This window comes from Tenrec ecaudatus, chromosome 1 (genome assembly GCF_050624435.1).
Source record: "Tenrec ecaudatus isolate mTenEca1 chromosome 1, mTenEca1.hap1, whole genome shotgun sequence".
In the NCBI taxonomy this organism is placed as follows: domain Eukaryota; kingdom Metazoa; phylum Chordata; class Mammalia; order Afrosoricida; family Tenrecidae; genus Tenrec; species Tenrec ecaudatus.
In genome coordinates, this window is record NC_134530.1 from 151,531,396 (window position 1) to 151,547,718 (window position 16,323).

At 49.5% G+C, this 16,323-nt stretch overlaps 1 protein-coding gene across 4 annotated transcripts in view; it reads left to right on the forward strand.

Annotated features, from left to right (window-relative positions):
- The window catches only part of SLC22A15 (solute carrier family 22 member 15), an 85,280-nt gene extending 69,193 nt beyond the window's left edge, over window positions 1–16,087 (forward strand). For 3 of the 4 annotated variants that reach the window (XM_075559820.1, XM_075559836.1, XM_075559811.1), the window contains 4 exons: window positions 8,585–8,705; window positions 9,956–10,028; window positions 13,261–13,449; window positions 13,748–16,087. In XM_075559820.1, coding sequence (XP_075415935.1) covers window positions 8,585–8,705; window positions 9,956–10,028; window positions 13,261–13,449; window positions 13,748–13,837 — 473 coding nt within the window. In that variant the 3' untranslated portion in view covers window positions 13,838–16,087. Of the gene's footprint in view, window positions 1–8,584; window positions 8,706–9,955; window positions 10,033–13,260; window positions 13,450–13,747 lie in introns of all 4 variants that reach the window. The other variant, XM_075559829.1, reaches the window with a different exon arrangement.
- The last annotated feature ends 236 nt before the right edge of the window (window positions 16,088–16,323 follow it).

Genomic DNA, 16,323 nt, shown 5'->3' on the forward strand with positions numbered 1-16,323 from the left:
GGCAGTTCGACTCTGTCCTGTGGGTTTGCTCTCAGTAGGAATTGGACAGCAATGGGCTTGGTTTTGTTATTAGAGGAGTGGACGTCTAGTCTGTAAAGGTTTCTAGGGAAAGGCATTTCCTCATGACCTATCGTCAGTGGCTCCGGTCCTCTACGTCCCCAGGGCAGTGCTCCTCCTTGCCCTGTATCCCTTACTGGGGAAGAGAACAGACGGCCCTCCTGCTCTGCAGCCTCCTCTCTACACGAGCAGAGAGTCAACTCTCGGGCCTTGGATCTTCCTTTGAATCATGGCAATTTAAACGTCCCCAAACGTTAGTATTTTCTCCTTAAGTGTATTTTGATGACATTCTTTCAAATCCCCGAGGGTTTTCTTTCTCTCAAAATTCTGAGCTTTAAATGACGTATTAAAAAACTGGCTCAGAGTGTAGAGAAAAACACCCAGAATTTATAAGTAAGCATCCATGCATCTTGGGGGTGTTTGGAGCACATGAGCTCTGCGTGCTCCCACACTTTCCCACCAGATGGGAGTTCATCCCCTCCTTTCTGACCATCCCTGTGCCCTTCTGTACCCCAACTTGGTGTCAGCAGCGAGAGGTATGGAACAGTTGTCTATATATGAGTCACTGCTATTGTAGCCATTAGGAAAGAGCATGCTGGAAAGCAGGTTGCTTGCCACTCATGATTAGCCTGAGGTTTGTAATTCCTAGGCAGACATGCCCTGCCCAGGATATCTTTGCACGCTGACTAGCCTCCAAGTGAATACTCTTCCCAATGGGGCCAGTGTTCCCGAGTGGCCACTACGGGTAATCCCAGCTTATGAGGTGTTTCAATTATGCCACGCCACACCTACAACCGTCCAGTTTCTCTCTTACGCCCTGTCATCATCAGTAACATGGACTGCTGACAGGATTGTGTCAGGTAACTTGCCAACGTTGTCATTCTTGTGCCAACCCTCAGAGACAAAGGTTGGGTTTAAAGATACTGATAATAAAGGCAATCATGAAAACGTTAAAAGGGGGGCATTTGACTTAGGTCAGAACCGGCTTCCCTGGAGTCCTCAGTGTGGAGCCCCACCGTAAGTCAGGGGCCACCTTTAGTTGATTCCAAAGTCTGCTTGTCTGTTGCCAATGTCAGCTGCTCTCTGTTCTTCCTTACAGAAGGGTCATGGTGAGGCTGACAATACTGGTAACCGTGCTGTTTCCCTTTCATTTGAAAAAATATATATATATCAATTACTGTCCCCAGGTTGCACAGGTGGCTACTTAGTGGCACATCTGGAATTCAGATCTCAGGCCTTTCTGACTCTAAAGTCAATGGAGCTTTTGAAAATGAAGTTTTTCTCACGTAGAGTTACAGACCCTGAGTGTGTAGTTCTTAGGTGGCAGTTGACTTCAGCTCACAGAGACCCATCTGTGGCTGGTGGGTGGATTCAAACTGCCAACCTTCGGGTTAGTGGTGGCACACTTAATCGTGTGCACCACTATGTCTCCCTAGAACCAAAGCCTTCTTTGCAAATGGTGAAGAAGTGCTTTTAAAAGAGGCAAGCTGCATCGTGAGGCCAAGTTCTGTCTTTTCAGTGGGCAGGCCTGATGGGCATTAGCCAGGATCCAGGAACCTGGGTTGTCAGAGTAGCTCTGGGCACTGTGGACAAGTGTTGTGTTCCTGCTAGAGAATTGGAATACTTGGACGTCAGGGCACAGGGCACCTATGTCGTTTCATAGCCGAAGGACGTGTCCCCAGTCTCAGCTGCAGAGAAACATTTCTTTGCTCAACCCCAGCTTGAGTGTCCCTCATTTGACTGCTCTCCAACCTGCGATATATACAAGAACTATTCATAAACAAGGCCCAGTTCCTGGCCTTAAAGAATTTTTCAATCCAGTGGGACATGAGTGATTCAACAAGAACAATACAAGACGATACCTTGTGTGCATTGGCAACGGAGTATCCTGTGGGGTTTCCCTTCTGGCCATGATGGCAATGAGACCGGCTATCCTCAGGCTTTACCACTGGGTTTTCAGGCCACAGTGCAGGAAGGGAGCTCAGTACAGTCCCGTGCCCCTGTTGCATTCAGAAGACAGAACTAGAACCCTGAGGCCGTCGAGATGACCAGAACGTTCTGGGTAGAATGCCAGAGAAGTGAGCTGCCAGAGAAGAGCTCCTAAGTCATCTTTGACTACTTGCTAGTCTGCATGCACCAGACCTGGAGAAAGGATGGCCAGAAAGGAGCAGGTAGAGCCATTCTTAGGACACCCTAACCCACCCCACTGCTGGTGAATGGATGCCGACATAATAGAATGGTTCCCTAGAATTTCAGAGAGAGCAAATTTGTGTAGAAGCAGACTCCCACCTTTCCCCTACAGAGAGGCTAGTGGGCCCAAACCACCAGTATTTCAGTCAGCACCCCAGCACCTAACCTACTGCACCGAGGGCTCCTTTCTGGGAACACAGAACCCTCAGCACTTGAAGTTCTCATTGGCTAGACACTAGACTTTGAGAAGAGGACTTCTGGGTCAGATTTCCCCTAGAGGGCAGGCTACTGTGAAATTCAAGAAAGAGAAACAAATGAACAATCCCCTCAGGCAGCTCACATGAAGCCAACTAAGCTAACTTCTATCCCAGTACAAAAACGAGTGAGATTTAAGGATTACTAAAATCCAGAAGGCAGTCAGGTGCAGAAGGCACACACTATGTAGCATCCGCTCAAAACTTTACAAAGCATGTATATAAACAGGAGAGCGTATCACCCACAACCAGAAGAACGATCCATCCACAGAGGCAAAACCAGAAATGGCACAGGTGACAGAATTAGGAAAGAAGAATGTTTAAACACCGTCAAAAATAGACTCCAGCACATGTTCTGGAAAATAGAAGGAAGCATGATGAATAGAAAGTGGGAAGTATGTCAGAGACGCAAATGCAACATCCAGAGACGAAACGTGCACCGTATTTTGGGAGGAAATTACACAGTTAACAGCACGCTAGACTGTTGCAGAAGAAAAAAATTGTGAAATTTTAAGACACACCAAAAGAAGCCATTCAAAATGAAACAGGAAAAAAAGATTAAATAAAGAATTAATAAAGAAGTAGATAGACTTTCTACTCCTGTAAAGAGTTAGCGTCTCAGAAACGCACAGGGCCAGTTCTGCCCTGTTCTAGAGGGTCACTGTAGGTTGGCCTCGTCTGGATGGCGGTGAGTTTGTTTGGAGTGAGTCAGTTGTCGGTGGTGAGTTTGTTTATTTGGAGTGAGTCAGTTGTCAGATAATATCAAGTGGCCTAATATGTAATTAGCACATCACAAGGTGTGGGTAAAGATGAGTATATCTTCCGAAATAATAACCACATGTTTTCCAAATTTCATGACAATTATAAACATGTAATTAGAAAGGGAGCGATTCAGTAAGAGACAACCATCTTAAATGTGTATGCATTGAGTACAGAACTTCAGACTTGGTCAGACTGAAGGGAGAGGTCAAAAGATCCCAAACTGTAGTTAGATGTTAGCTATCCCCGAGCCTTGGATCCTGTGGTGGAAGTTGAGATCACAGGCTCCCTGTGAAGCAGCGTTTTGAGTTTCAGGACCCCAGTCCCCTCCCTAACATGCAGTCAGTCTGCTGGAGGACACTTCCACACTGATGCTTCTGAAGGATGCCATCCTGCTTGGGATGGAAACAGCACTGCACTGGACAGAGATCATTTTGTGGTCAAGCAAATGTGCACCTTTCTCTTTGCTTTGAGATTTTCAAATCTCAAGCGTCAAGACACAAGCCAATGCAGACTCACCATGGCCCTCTAGGACAGGGCGGAACTTGCCCCTGTGTTTCTGAGACCGTCACTCTTTAGAGGAGTAGAAAGCCCCCTTTTTCTCCCAAGGAATGGCTGATGGTTCGACACAAAAGACAGGGTGAATTCATGAAGTCTTCTCCACCAAGAAGTGCCTCGTGCAAAAGACACCCAGAACTTAAGAGCTAGCAGCCTCCAACTAGCTTAGCACAAGAGGCGAGAGCATCCCCAGGTGGTGGAATTTGGCATTGCCGGGGAGACCATCTTTAAAATCGGTGGAGATTTATTTCACAGCCCACCTGGGAAGTGGGCGTTTGTCTTTTGGAACTCTGAGGTGCATTGTGGGCTTCCCTCCTTAGGGGTTGAGAGAGCACTACATTAATTTCTATCACCGTCCACCCAACTGTTTAGGGAACTCCGATGCCCACAGTACTATGGGGCATGCCATGAGACACAAGATTATACCTTTGGCCGAGGGCAGTCAAAATGTATTTGGGGCAAATGGAAAAGTAAGTAACGACAAAGGAGAGTCTGAAACTAGCTGAATGTGGAAACTGTGGCCCAAGCCCACTGCCATCAACCTGGGCTGGCTCATAGGGAGCCTCCACAGGGTCTCCGAGGCGCTGTGCATCCTGACCGGCGCAGAAGGCCTCATCTTGTCTTCAGGGAGCGCCTGGCTGGTTTGAACGTTGCTTCGGTACCACCTGAACTTTGTGTTCGGTACATTTTCCTGACTCCATTTTCTGGGAAATGAGTGATGAGTTAATTGGCCTTCATTTTCGTGTACACGAAGAAATCCTCAAATCTCTAAAGTGAAGGCAAAAACCATGGCCGACTCATCCCGGCACCCTTGCAGTTAGCAGCCCACAGAACCCCCGGGGTCCTTGCGGGCCGAAGAAGGAAGGAGGTTTTTCATTTGAATTAGCCAAGAGCTGTGAGCACTGTAACCCCAAGAAAGAGCACAGGAGTTTTGTACTTGACATACAAGTCAAGGAGAATGAGCGGCAAGGACATTTGGTGATGAGGGCATCGCTGGTCAGCTTTAAGAGCAGGGGTTTCTGGAGAGGATGGTTTTGGAAGTTGGGTGTAGGCGTTGCCGGGCAAATGCATCGGAGGATAGGAAGTGATGGTTACCCACTGGGGATATTCCCTAACAGGGCGACAATACAGCAGAGTCGATGGGTATTTATCTTTCCTTGAGAGGGCAACATTGAGTTACACTGAAGGTAGAGGTGGATAAATTACTGAAGGGAGAAGTTCAACGCATTTAAAAGACACTAATTAAATCTGAGGGTCCTAGAGAAGATCATGTTATTTTAAAAAAATTTATATGTATTTATTTATACACACAAAGTCACAAAGTACATTAAAATTGATATCCCATTACACAACAACTATCAACATAGTACACATATCAATGATAGGACGTAGAGCAACCTTTTATCGAATTATTGTGCTGTAAATGTTCAATTGTGTCAGTTATTCACAATTACATTATTTCCTCTGCTAAGGATGATCCTTTTTTTTTTTTTTTGGTGGGTTGGTTGTTTTTTTTTTAAAACATTTTATTAGGGGCTCATACAACTCTTATCACAATCCATACATATACATACATCAATTGTGTAAAGCACATTCATACATTCCCTGCCCCAATCATTCTCAAAGCATTTGCTCTCCACTTAAGCCCTTTGCATCAGGTCCTCTTTTTTCCCCCCTCCCTTCCCGCTTTCCCCTCCCTCATGAGCCCTTGATAATTAATAGATTATTATTTTGTCATATCTTGCCCTATCCGGCATCTCCCTTCACCCCCTTTTCTGTTGTCCATCCCCCAGGGAGGAGTTCACATGTGGATCCTTGTAATCAGTTCCCCCTTTCCAACCCACTCACCCTCTACTCTCCCAGTATCGCCCCTCACACCCCTGGTCTTGAAGGTATCATCCATCCTGAATTCCCTGTGCCTCCAGTTCCTATATGCACCAGTATACAACCTCTGCTCTATCCAGACCTGCAAGGTAGAATTCGGATCATGGTAGTTGGGGGAGGAAGCATTTAGGATCTGGGAGAAAGCTGTATTCTCTATCGGTCCTACATTACAACCTGACTGACTCATCTCCTCCCCTAGACCCCTCTGTGAGGGGATCTCCAGTGGCCAACAAATAGGCTTTGGGTCTCCACTCTGCACTTCCCCCTTCATTCACTATGGTAAGATTTTTATTTTTTTTATGATGCCTTATACCTGATCCCTTTGGCACCTCGTGATCGCACAGGCTGGTGTGCTTCTTCCATGTGGGCTTTGTTGCTTCTGAGCTAGATGGCCGCTTGTTTATCTTCAAGCCTTTAAGACCCCAGACACTATTTCTTTTGATAGCTGGGCACCATCAGCTTTCTTCACCACATTTACTTGTTCACCCGCTTTGGCTTCAGCAGTTGTGTCGGGAGGGTGAGCATCATAGAATGCCAATTTAATAGAAGAAAGTATTCATGCATTGAGAGAGTGCTTGAGTAGAGGTCCAAGGTCCTTCCGCCACCTTAATACTAAACCTACAAATATCGACACATAGATCTATTTCCCCATCCTCATATATATATTTACATGTACATGTCTTTGTCTAGACTTCTATAAATGCCCTTTGCCTCCCAGCTCTTTCCTCTATTTCCCTTGACTTTCCTCCTGCCCCACTATCATGCTCCATCCCCACCTGGGTTACAGCTATACCTCTTCTTTACATAACCTTGCCCTTGATCATTCCCTACCAGGCCTGCCACTCCCCCCTCACCACCAATTTGGGTCCCATGTTGTTCCCTTGTCCCTGGGTTTGTTAACACCACTTCCTTACCCCCCCCCACCTCCCCCTATCCCAAGTCCCCCCAGAACTGTCGGTCCCATTGTTTTTCCTCCAGATAGTTCATCCAGCCTGTCTTATTTAGACAGATCTGTGGAGATAATAACATGCACAAAATCAAGACAGAGCAAAACAAAGCAACAGTATACAACCAGACAACAAAACAACACCAACAAACCACTGACAAAGAACAAAACAAAACACATCAAGATAGAAAAGCTTGTAGTTAGTTCAAGGATCGTTTGTTGGCTTTTAGGAGTGTTTTCCAGTCCAGTCTGTTGGGGCACCCCGCCCTGGCCCCAAAGTTCACTTTCAGCATTCCCTGGGGACCTTGACTCTCCATTCCCTTGCTGTTCTGCTGCACTCCCCCAGTGATTTGCCTCGGTGTGGTGGGATCAGGTCAGGTGCAATTCCCACACTGTGTCTCCGGTGCTGTCCCCTGTATCGCCCTTAGTCACTGAGGGGCATCTTGTCTCATAGTGGGGCCAGCCATGTTGTTCTCTCTGTGGACTGGCTGCTCTACTCAGGAACATCATCCTCACGGCCTGGTGGGCCCGGCTGTGTTTCAGTCTCTCCTCCTGCCCCTTCATCTGCTCCCATGTGCTCTGATCAGATATGTCCATCTCCCGGAGCTGCAGAATCAATGTCGTCCTTTGAAACAAATTCTTCTCGGGGGAGGGGCAGGCATCCACTTCATGTTTGGAGCTGGGCCGGCCTCCCGGAGGAGCATGTTAATAAAGGAGAAGAATCCCCGAAGAATCCATCGTATTTCGGCTAAGGAAATGAACTGACCATTTTTTAATTTTACATAAAGTTGTTACGCTAAGAAACGCAAATGTGGTTCTCGTTAGTCATTCAAGTGAGAAGTTGGAGAGGAAGAAGAATTGAAGCCCCTTCCAAGTGTAGAGCCCTGTTGTGTAGAGCTCCAATGTCCTCTCTCTGCTGGAGGTCCCTGAAAGGGACATACAAGGTGCTTAGCAAAGCGGAAGGTCAGTGACAAAGAGGCTTCATACAGTGTCTGCAGCCAGGGGCTCCAGCACAGCAGGGACGGGGAGGTGGCACAGGTGGGCAGTCTTCCCTTCTGTCCTACGGAGGGCCGATAACGAAGTGGGAACAGCCTCGCTGGCTGGCGGCCAGCCACATCCCCTGTCTCGGAATCCCTGAGTGGCCCACGTGGTGAAGTGAAAAGTCGGAGGCTCGAGCCCACCCAGGGTCATTTGGGAAGACAAGCCTGGCAGTCTGGCCAGGCACAGCCTTGAAATGCTGCAGCTGTTGCAGCTGGTTGCCGGGGTCAGATGGGCCCAGTGGCGCCCGACAGCAACATGGATGGTGGTGCCCAGGTGGCACAAGCACTTTCGACTTGACCGCTAACCTCAGGTGTGTCAGCAGTGCCACGGAAGAAAGACCTGACAATCGGCTTCCATAAAATGTCAGGGTCCCCGTCCCATTCTGGAATGCATGGGGTCATTGTGGGTCGGAATGGACGCCACAGCCACTGGCTCTTTGGGGCTGTGCTCCTGTGTGTCTTCTAGACAGAGCACCAAGGAACGTGGAGGAAACGTGTGCACATCCCGGACCTGCCTCTGGCTCACCCATTCCTCGGGCTATTTCTCCTCAACCCACCCTGCCGTCAGTGTACACAGATTGCTCCGCACGGTTGGGAAGGAAGGGAGGTGGGTGTCCCCTCGGTAGATACAACTCAAGCTCGCCGTTTGGCTTCCTCTGCTGTGGTGTGGATGCTTCCAGGGTGTTCTATCCCCCAAGAAGGAGCACAGCTCTAGTCACAGGTGTGGCGAACTTAGCTGCGTGCCAGGCGGTGTGGAATGGGTAGCACCCTCGTGGCTGTTGGCGCTCGGTGGGAATGGCGCCCAGCCTTTCGCACCGAGTGTGTGGTTGAAAGCAGATCCTCTCAGCCCTGAATCTCCCTCCCTCCCTCACGGGTGTCCCCCTTTCCCTCCTCAGGCACGGGGGTGTTTGCCGTGGTCAACAGCCGCACCTTGTCCCTGCTGGGGAAGCTGACCATCAGCGCTGCCTTCAACATTGTGTATATCTACACCTCGGAGCTGTACCCCACCGTTATCAGGTAGGGACCACACGAGCGCATGGGGTGTTCTCTCGTAGGTGCTTCTGGGCCCAGTTAGAATAGCATCCACAGTGACTCGGCCAGCAGCAGCTTTTATCAGCATGCCCTGCTGTGCCCTCTCCTCTGCTCTCGAACCCCCCAGTGCCCGCAGAGAGCTCTGGTCGTCCCACCGCCAAAGGTCATGGCCCCCATCCCCGACCCGTTGCAGGCCAAGGGCACGAGGCAAAATTGTTACAAGATCCTCTCATGTGGTAATATGTGAACATTAGGCTTTGACATTCAGTGTTAAGCATGTTTGGGGGTGGTTTTTGTTTTTAGTGAGTAGAACACACTTAGAAAGGACATACTCCATCCTAACTTTCCCCTCAGAGCCAGTCTTGGTGACGGTGGGGAGTGACCCCAAATGGAAGGGTCAGGGAGCAGCAAACGTTACCAGCCGCTTCTCTGGGCCACCCATCCGTTTCTATCTGACTCCCGGGTTTCTCTTCGCTGTGCAAGAAGCCCCGTGGTTCTTTCTGCCTGCTGATCGAAGATCTTTTTTTTTTTTTTTAAATAAGAGATCAGATTGTTCACGACTAGCTAATCATTTTCTAGTTGTTCTTCGACCCAACTTCACTGGCTGTAAAGCTACATGACCGCTTTGTCCAAGCGCGATGGTTTTGTCCAGGACAGAGGTTGCGTAGGTGGGATAACGGTCGCCTTACCTTTGAGTGGTGTCCTTCTCCCTCCCGCCTCTTTCAACGCCACACTCCCCAGAAAGGGCATGTTCTTGGTTTCCTGAGACTCCATGCGCAGTCAACTCCTTTTCACATTCTTGACCACTCAATAGTTACGATGAGTTTAATGAACTGGACGGAATTTTTACTTCATACAGCTCTGGCTTCCTATGGCTGTATTAACGCCCAAGAGTCTTAAGAAGCAGCTGAGAACGGAAAGCTGCTGGGCCTAAGGGCTCTCATATGTCGTTCTCAACAGCCTCCGGGGTCACCCTGCCCAATAGCGTAGAGCTACTAGCCCATATGGGGACTGAAACTGAAACTGGATTAAGTTTGAAATTCCGTTCCTCGGTGCCATGCCACATTGCCAGTGTGCGGAGCCACACGCCCCATTGGACAGTACCACCATGCAGCATTTCTGTCGTCCGAGGCGTGGCTGCTGGGCAGCACTGCCCTGTAGGGTCCTGCGCTTCCACGGTGGGGGATGTGTGACTTCAGATTCTGCAAACTGACCTTTTTCTCTCTGCCTTTCAGGAATGTTGGACTGGGAACTTGTTCCATGTTCTCCCGAGTTGGTGGGATTATTGCTCCCTTCATCCCCTCCCTGGTTGGTTTGTACCTCCTTGTTTTGTCTTTCTTGATTCTCTGCTCCAGGAATGCTTGTGTTTTGAGGTGGAGGAGGCAACAGCAGATGCAATGTCAGATCCCACCACCAGGGAGGACATGGCTGGGGCCGTTTAGAGTGGCTAAGAATTCGGTGGCCAACAGACTCTTATTGAAGAGGCCTGTCCCCCACAATGGGTCTGATGCTCAGCTTAAACCGACAGCCAGTGGAGAGTCTGTGAATGGCAGCTTGCACCCTCATACCGCAGCCAATATAAGCCAGTGGGCACATGTGCCTGGCTCGGTGCCAAGCGCTTTATAGATACTATCTCATGTCTCTGACACAGTTTTTATTTGAGGTCAACCTTGTTGCTTCCTCTGCATTAGAGAAGAGACATGCAGCTGAAAGAGGGGGGCAACTACATTCACCAAAGACGTACCACTTAGAAAAGAACAGAGATGGACACTTAGTTAAATACACAGACACACTATATGCATATATATAATTATATTTAGTAGTTATCTATTACCAAGTATGTATGTACAACATATATCCGTACATGTATGCACTCCCATGCCACCCACACATACGCAGAGAGAGAAATGTGTTCCAGGAGATGAGAGATCCGCTGCCTCTCTCTCCTCTTTCTTTCTCTCTCCTCTCCTCTCCTCTCCTCTCCTCTCCTCTCCCCTCCCCTCCCCTCCCCTCCCCTCCCCCCCTCCCCTCCCCTCCCCTCTTTTCTCTCTCTCTCTCTCTCTCTCTCTCTCTCTCTCTCTCTCTCTCTCTCTCTCTCTCTCTCTCTCTCTGCCTTTCTCTGCTGGTGCTTCTTTCTTCCCCCTTCTCCATCTTTTGTTCGGATTTGGGGGTGGGGGCACACATACAGGAAGAAGTCATCTGAAGGGAGATCCTAAACTGACAGCAACCCCACTCATAGACTGCCTGTCCCACCAGTGTGGGCACTGAGTACCTAGACCAGATCCTAGGAAGCATCTGCGCTGGGGTCAAGGCTGTTAACCCGTTCTCAGAGAGGCCCCCAAGCAACATCCAACAAGGGCTGTCTGCTGTGTTATTATCTCTCAGCCCATTTGTCTTTAAGAAAAATATTTAAATTTCCCTGAGATTATCCTGCAGGATCTCTGAAGCAATTGCTTACACTGTAGCTCCTTATAATGTTCATTTCATGCTGTTTACAACATCCCCCTGGCGGGGGGGGGGGGGGGGGGGGGAAGGGGGGGGCGTGGTGTAGGTTTCTTTCAATTTTATCTTCTCTCCAGAGTTTTGGTTTTTTCAAAATGATATTTTATTGTATATTTTCTATAAAGCCTTACACCAAAAAGTAGGTTGCCGTTCGGTGATTTCTATACAGACGGTTCAAGCTGCTCACTATGTTTTTCACAGTGTGTCCGCATGCTCTTCAGTTGCTTCCAGGCTGTCCCCTTTCCAGGACTCTAGTCCCCTGTCTCTGCTCTGTAAGCTCTGTGCCTATCAGCGATGGTGTGACCTGGCTTAATGCAGGGGTGGTGATTGGATTTTGGATTGCGCCCAGGTTAAGAACTCCAAAGTTGGTCATTGGCAAATGCTTTGTCCTCCCTGCTAAGTGATGCATGTCACGGTGTTAGCTGCTGGGGGCCCTGGTGGTGGAGTGGCTCTGTGTCGTAAGGTCAGCGGTTTGAAACCAGCACTCCTCCTTGGAGACGGAGGAGGCTTTCTGCTGCTCCTGTAAAGGATGACAATTTCGACACTGGGAGGGTGGGTTGGAAAGGGGGAACTGATTACAAGGATCTACATGTGACCTCCTCCCTGGGGGACGGGCAACAGAAAAGTGGGTGAAGGGAGCCGTCGGACAGGGCAAGATATGACAAAATAATGATTTATAAATTATCAAGGGTTCATGCGGAAGGGGGGAAGGAGGGGAAAAATGAGGAGCTGATGCCAGGGGCTTATGTGGAGAGCAAATGTTTTGAGAATGCTGAGGGTGATGAATGTACAAATGTGCTTTCCACAATTTACGTAATGAGTTGTATGAGTCCCTAATAAAATGATTTAAAACAAGAGTAACGGTTTCACTGTTCAGGGGCCGTGCTTCCCTGCCCTGTAGGGTTGCAATCCACTCGTTGGCAGGAGAGTTTGAGTGTTGTATGTTAATACTAAGGGATACCCCCCAAAAGAACCAATTTTCCCCCCAAAGCTATGTGTTTACATTTTTTTACAAAACAACTTTATCACCTTCAAAGTACTGTCCATTACACGGTATACGTTTGTCAAATCTCTGATTCCATTCTTGGAAACATTTCTCAAACTCTTCCACTTGGATGCCTGATAGCAGCTCCCTTGTTTTTCCTTGACCTCTTTTACATCATCAACTCGCTGTCCTTTCCTGTCCCTTTCATTTGAGGAAGCAGAAAGTCACATGGAGGGAGGTCAGATGAGTAAGGAGCGTGGGGCAAGGGAGTCTTGCTCTTTTTTGCCCCAAACTGGTGCAACTGAGATGACTGTGTGAACAGGTGCGTTGTCGTGGTGGCAAAAACAGTCCCCCGTCTGCCACAAATCAGGCCTATTTGTCGCACACTGTTAACGCAATCTTCTCAGAACCGCTAAACAGAAAGCTTGATTAATAGTCTGACCTGGTGGAACAAACTCCAAATGCACGTGAGCATCGGAGTTTTAGGGTATCCCCTCGTGCATGAGGTGGAAGCTGAACACAGATTCCCTTCAGTCTTAGGCCCTGCTCTGCTCAGGGTCGGCATGTGTCCCCTTCTTCTGTAGCACACCTCCTCCTCCCAGCATGAAAGGGTCCCCTGCCTCCAAGCCTCACCCCAGAGCTGCTTTTTATTTCTGGCTCACATTCCCAGGAGTCACTGGTGGCTTCCCAGGGCAGCTCTCCACGAAGAAAGCCAATTGCTCTGGAGTGGATTCTGATGGGATGATTACCACAGCCAGCACACATTATCAGTCCGTTCCAGACCAGCGATACTGCGGGACCCAGTAGAACTGCCATAGGGTTTCCAGTGCTGCCGGTTGTATGCAAGCAGCCCGCTGGCCTTCTCTTCCCGCCCCCAGCAGCCTTAGAGTTTGAATCGACAACCATTTGGTCAGCGCCTAAGCACTTACCCGCTGCGCTGCCGGGGCGCCCCGTGGGAAGCGTAAATGGGGAGTCCACAATGATGGTTCTTCTGGTGTTCTCTGCTGCGAAAGCAACACTGACATTTTGCTTGTTCTCCACCGCCCCCTCCAGAAATATGTGCAGTGGTCTTTACCCTTCCTTGTCTTTGGAACCACGGGCCTGGCCTCGGGCCTCCTGAGTTTGTTACTGCCCGAGACCCTGCACACCCCGTTGCTGGAGACCTGCTCCGACCTCCAGGTGTATTCCTACCGCAGGCTGGGGGAGGAAGCGCTGGCTTTGCAGGCCCTGGACCCCCCACAGGTATGGCGCCTTTGGTTTTGTACCCCATTGGGATTTCAAACAACAGTGAACCGTGTTTGAACGTGAACGTGGCATCCCGCCCCCCGCCCGGTCCTTAGATGCAATAGAGCTGGACCAGACTGCTGGAAAGCAGGCGGTTCCTAATTAATAGCAGCTAATTAATAGCTGAATGCGGCGCTCAGGGAGTAAGCCACCCCATCTGAACTCTGTGCGGAGAGACCTACGGGTCCCCTGAATAGGCCGATCCCCATTTCCGCCTCAGACGTGTCCTGACTGGCCTTTTCTCTCTTCCCGACAGGCTGCGGACGAGGCGAGCGTGGCGGGGAGCGAGAGTGAGGAAGAGGAGGAGTTTTACGACGCGGACGAGGAGACTCAGATGATCACGTGACGGCCGCGGACGCTCCGCGGAAACTCTGGGTCTCTGGTGTGTCTGCTGGGGCATTCTTCCAGGGGTGTCAGGAGGCCAGGCTTGCTGCGCCTGCGTGGGTGCCACTCCGCCCGGGATGACCCTCTGAGGCACAGGAGAAGCTGGAGAAGGACCCTCAAGTGAGAGCGGACTTGAATACATTGAAGGCACAATGGTTATTTTGTCCGGAATTCAGATTCGGCTCTCAATCGTCACCTCTGACCCAGTGGCCCCAACCCACATTGCCGCGTGGCCGACGGGCTGGTTTCCAGAAGTTTGAGCATGCCTCTTTCCCTTCACCATGGTCCCAAAGCAGATCTGTAACGTGCGCCAGCATTTCCGGGGATCCGTCAGGCTTAAGGTAGAATCTTTAGACCCCTTCGAGCCCTTCCCGGTGCGTCTCACCAGGAATCCGGAGAGGCCCGTTGGTGTTAAGATTCCCATTCTGTGTCAGAGGACAAGCAGTGAGAGGGGCTTTGTGGGACTCAGCTTTATCTTAGTGGGTGCGGTTTGTTCTCAGCTGGCTTCCCAGCCTACGGGCTGGCTTGAGTCCTTGTGCCTTCAGTCCCACAGATGACGGACTAGTAAAAGCCAAATGTACCAAAGCGCTTCTCCTCGCAGTCGGAGCCCCGTGCACCCGCCCCCAAATCCTCAGACTGGGCCGCCTGTTTAGTCCCCACATCTACATGCCTGCAGGTGAAGCGTCCATGCAAGATCTAGTACCAGCAGTCACCTCAAAATCATGCTCGGTGCATGACAAAGCTTTAGACAGATGTGACATGTTGAGCGCCCACCTGTCAACGGTTTAATAAGGAAGAGGAAAATCGCCTCCCCTGTCTTTGGGGGGTGGTTCTGCTTTCAATGTTGTGCAATGTTGGCTACCATTAAAGGATCCCAGAGCTGCTGGTCCAGGATCAGCCCCGCCTGTCTGGACAGAAGAGGAGATCTAGATATTTTGTTTTGTTTTGTTGTCAGTAAGTACTGCCAATTTTCAGGAAAATGCCGGTGTCCTTAGGAAATGTGAATGTTCTTGCAAATGGGAGTATTCGCCTGGTGGAAGCATCCCTTTAGTCACTTCCCCATCTAGGAAAATGTCCCTGTGTTCCGAATTTGTCATCTCTACAAATGCCTTGGAGGGGAAAAAGTATTAGAGGTCAAGAGAAGATGCCATTGTGACTATGGCTGGGTTTCTGGGTGGTGCCGCCCCACTCGACTCCAGGCATGCGCCTTGTCCTCGTCCACATTGCTTTTCAGTTTGCACTATGTCAGTCTGTACGTCTGTATTTATTAAGGTATTCTGTCTGTGTGCTCTGCTTTATGTATTGGTACTGGGTTTCTCGTCGCCATGACCCAGCTCTGCTATTATGGTAAGGCAAATAATGACTGCAGAAATATCAAAACCTTTTCAACAAAAATACCAACCCGGGAAGCTTTGGTTTCCCCACATTGCCTCCTTGTGGGCCCAGACCCTTCTGAAGGCGATGTGTCCGTCGCTCTAACTTCCCTGGAGAGTTAGGTGCCCTCTCCGATTTACACGCCGAGCGAGCGTGTGGCAGTGACGGCATCCTCGGGGGCCTGAGTGTGTGCTCCTTCTGTGTTGTTTGAGTTTAGGGGAACAAAGGGGAGTCTACAGGGCAATGCCAGGCCTGTGGGGCCGATGGGTAAGGTTTCCCCGTGAAATTCTCAGAAGGCAGCCCTTGCTCCCCTCAAAGAATGCATTGTTGGGGGAAACCACTTGACCCACCTTTGCTGGTCTCTTCCTCACCATTGCAGTTTTCTTTAAACTTCTTCTTAGTGACCTCCCATCATCACCCTTTGCCTTAAAGAAAATCTGCCAAGATTAACCCCTTGGAAACCCAATAAACAGCCACTATAACCTTCTGAGTTGGCTTCTCGTCCTTGAATTTCACTGACCCAGTAGTCCCCTTCAGAAGAGACCGTTGCGATGAGATCTCTTTTGAAGGAATGATTTTAAGGCTAAGACAAGTGCATTACTAGAACCACTCGTCTGCAGCCATGGAGTGACCACAGAGACATTTTCAAACACGTTTTTCTGGACTAATTTAATCCCATGCATGTATGAAATGGAATCCTAGGAGCAATATGTTTCACTTACCTTCATATTTCTCATCGTCCAAAAGCACTGCCCGTGGCCCAGTAAGCCCCATTGCCTTCGAGCCGACCCTGACCCCTGGTTGCCCTATGTGTTGCAGGATAGGACTGTGCTCCAAAGAGTTTTCATGACCGTGACCTTCACCAGGTATGGTTTTTGGCTGTTGTTTTTGTTTTTCTCATTGCCTTTGTGAGTGGGTTCAAACTTCCAACCCTTTGGTTGATAGTTGAGTATGGCCATTTGTGCCACCCAGGGACTCTAGCCACAGTACCAAACCAAAAAATTTCACTGCCATCAAGTTGATTTCAACTCCGAGTGATCCTGTGGGACAGAAAGCGCTGCTCCGTAGGGTTCC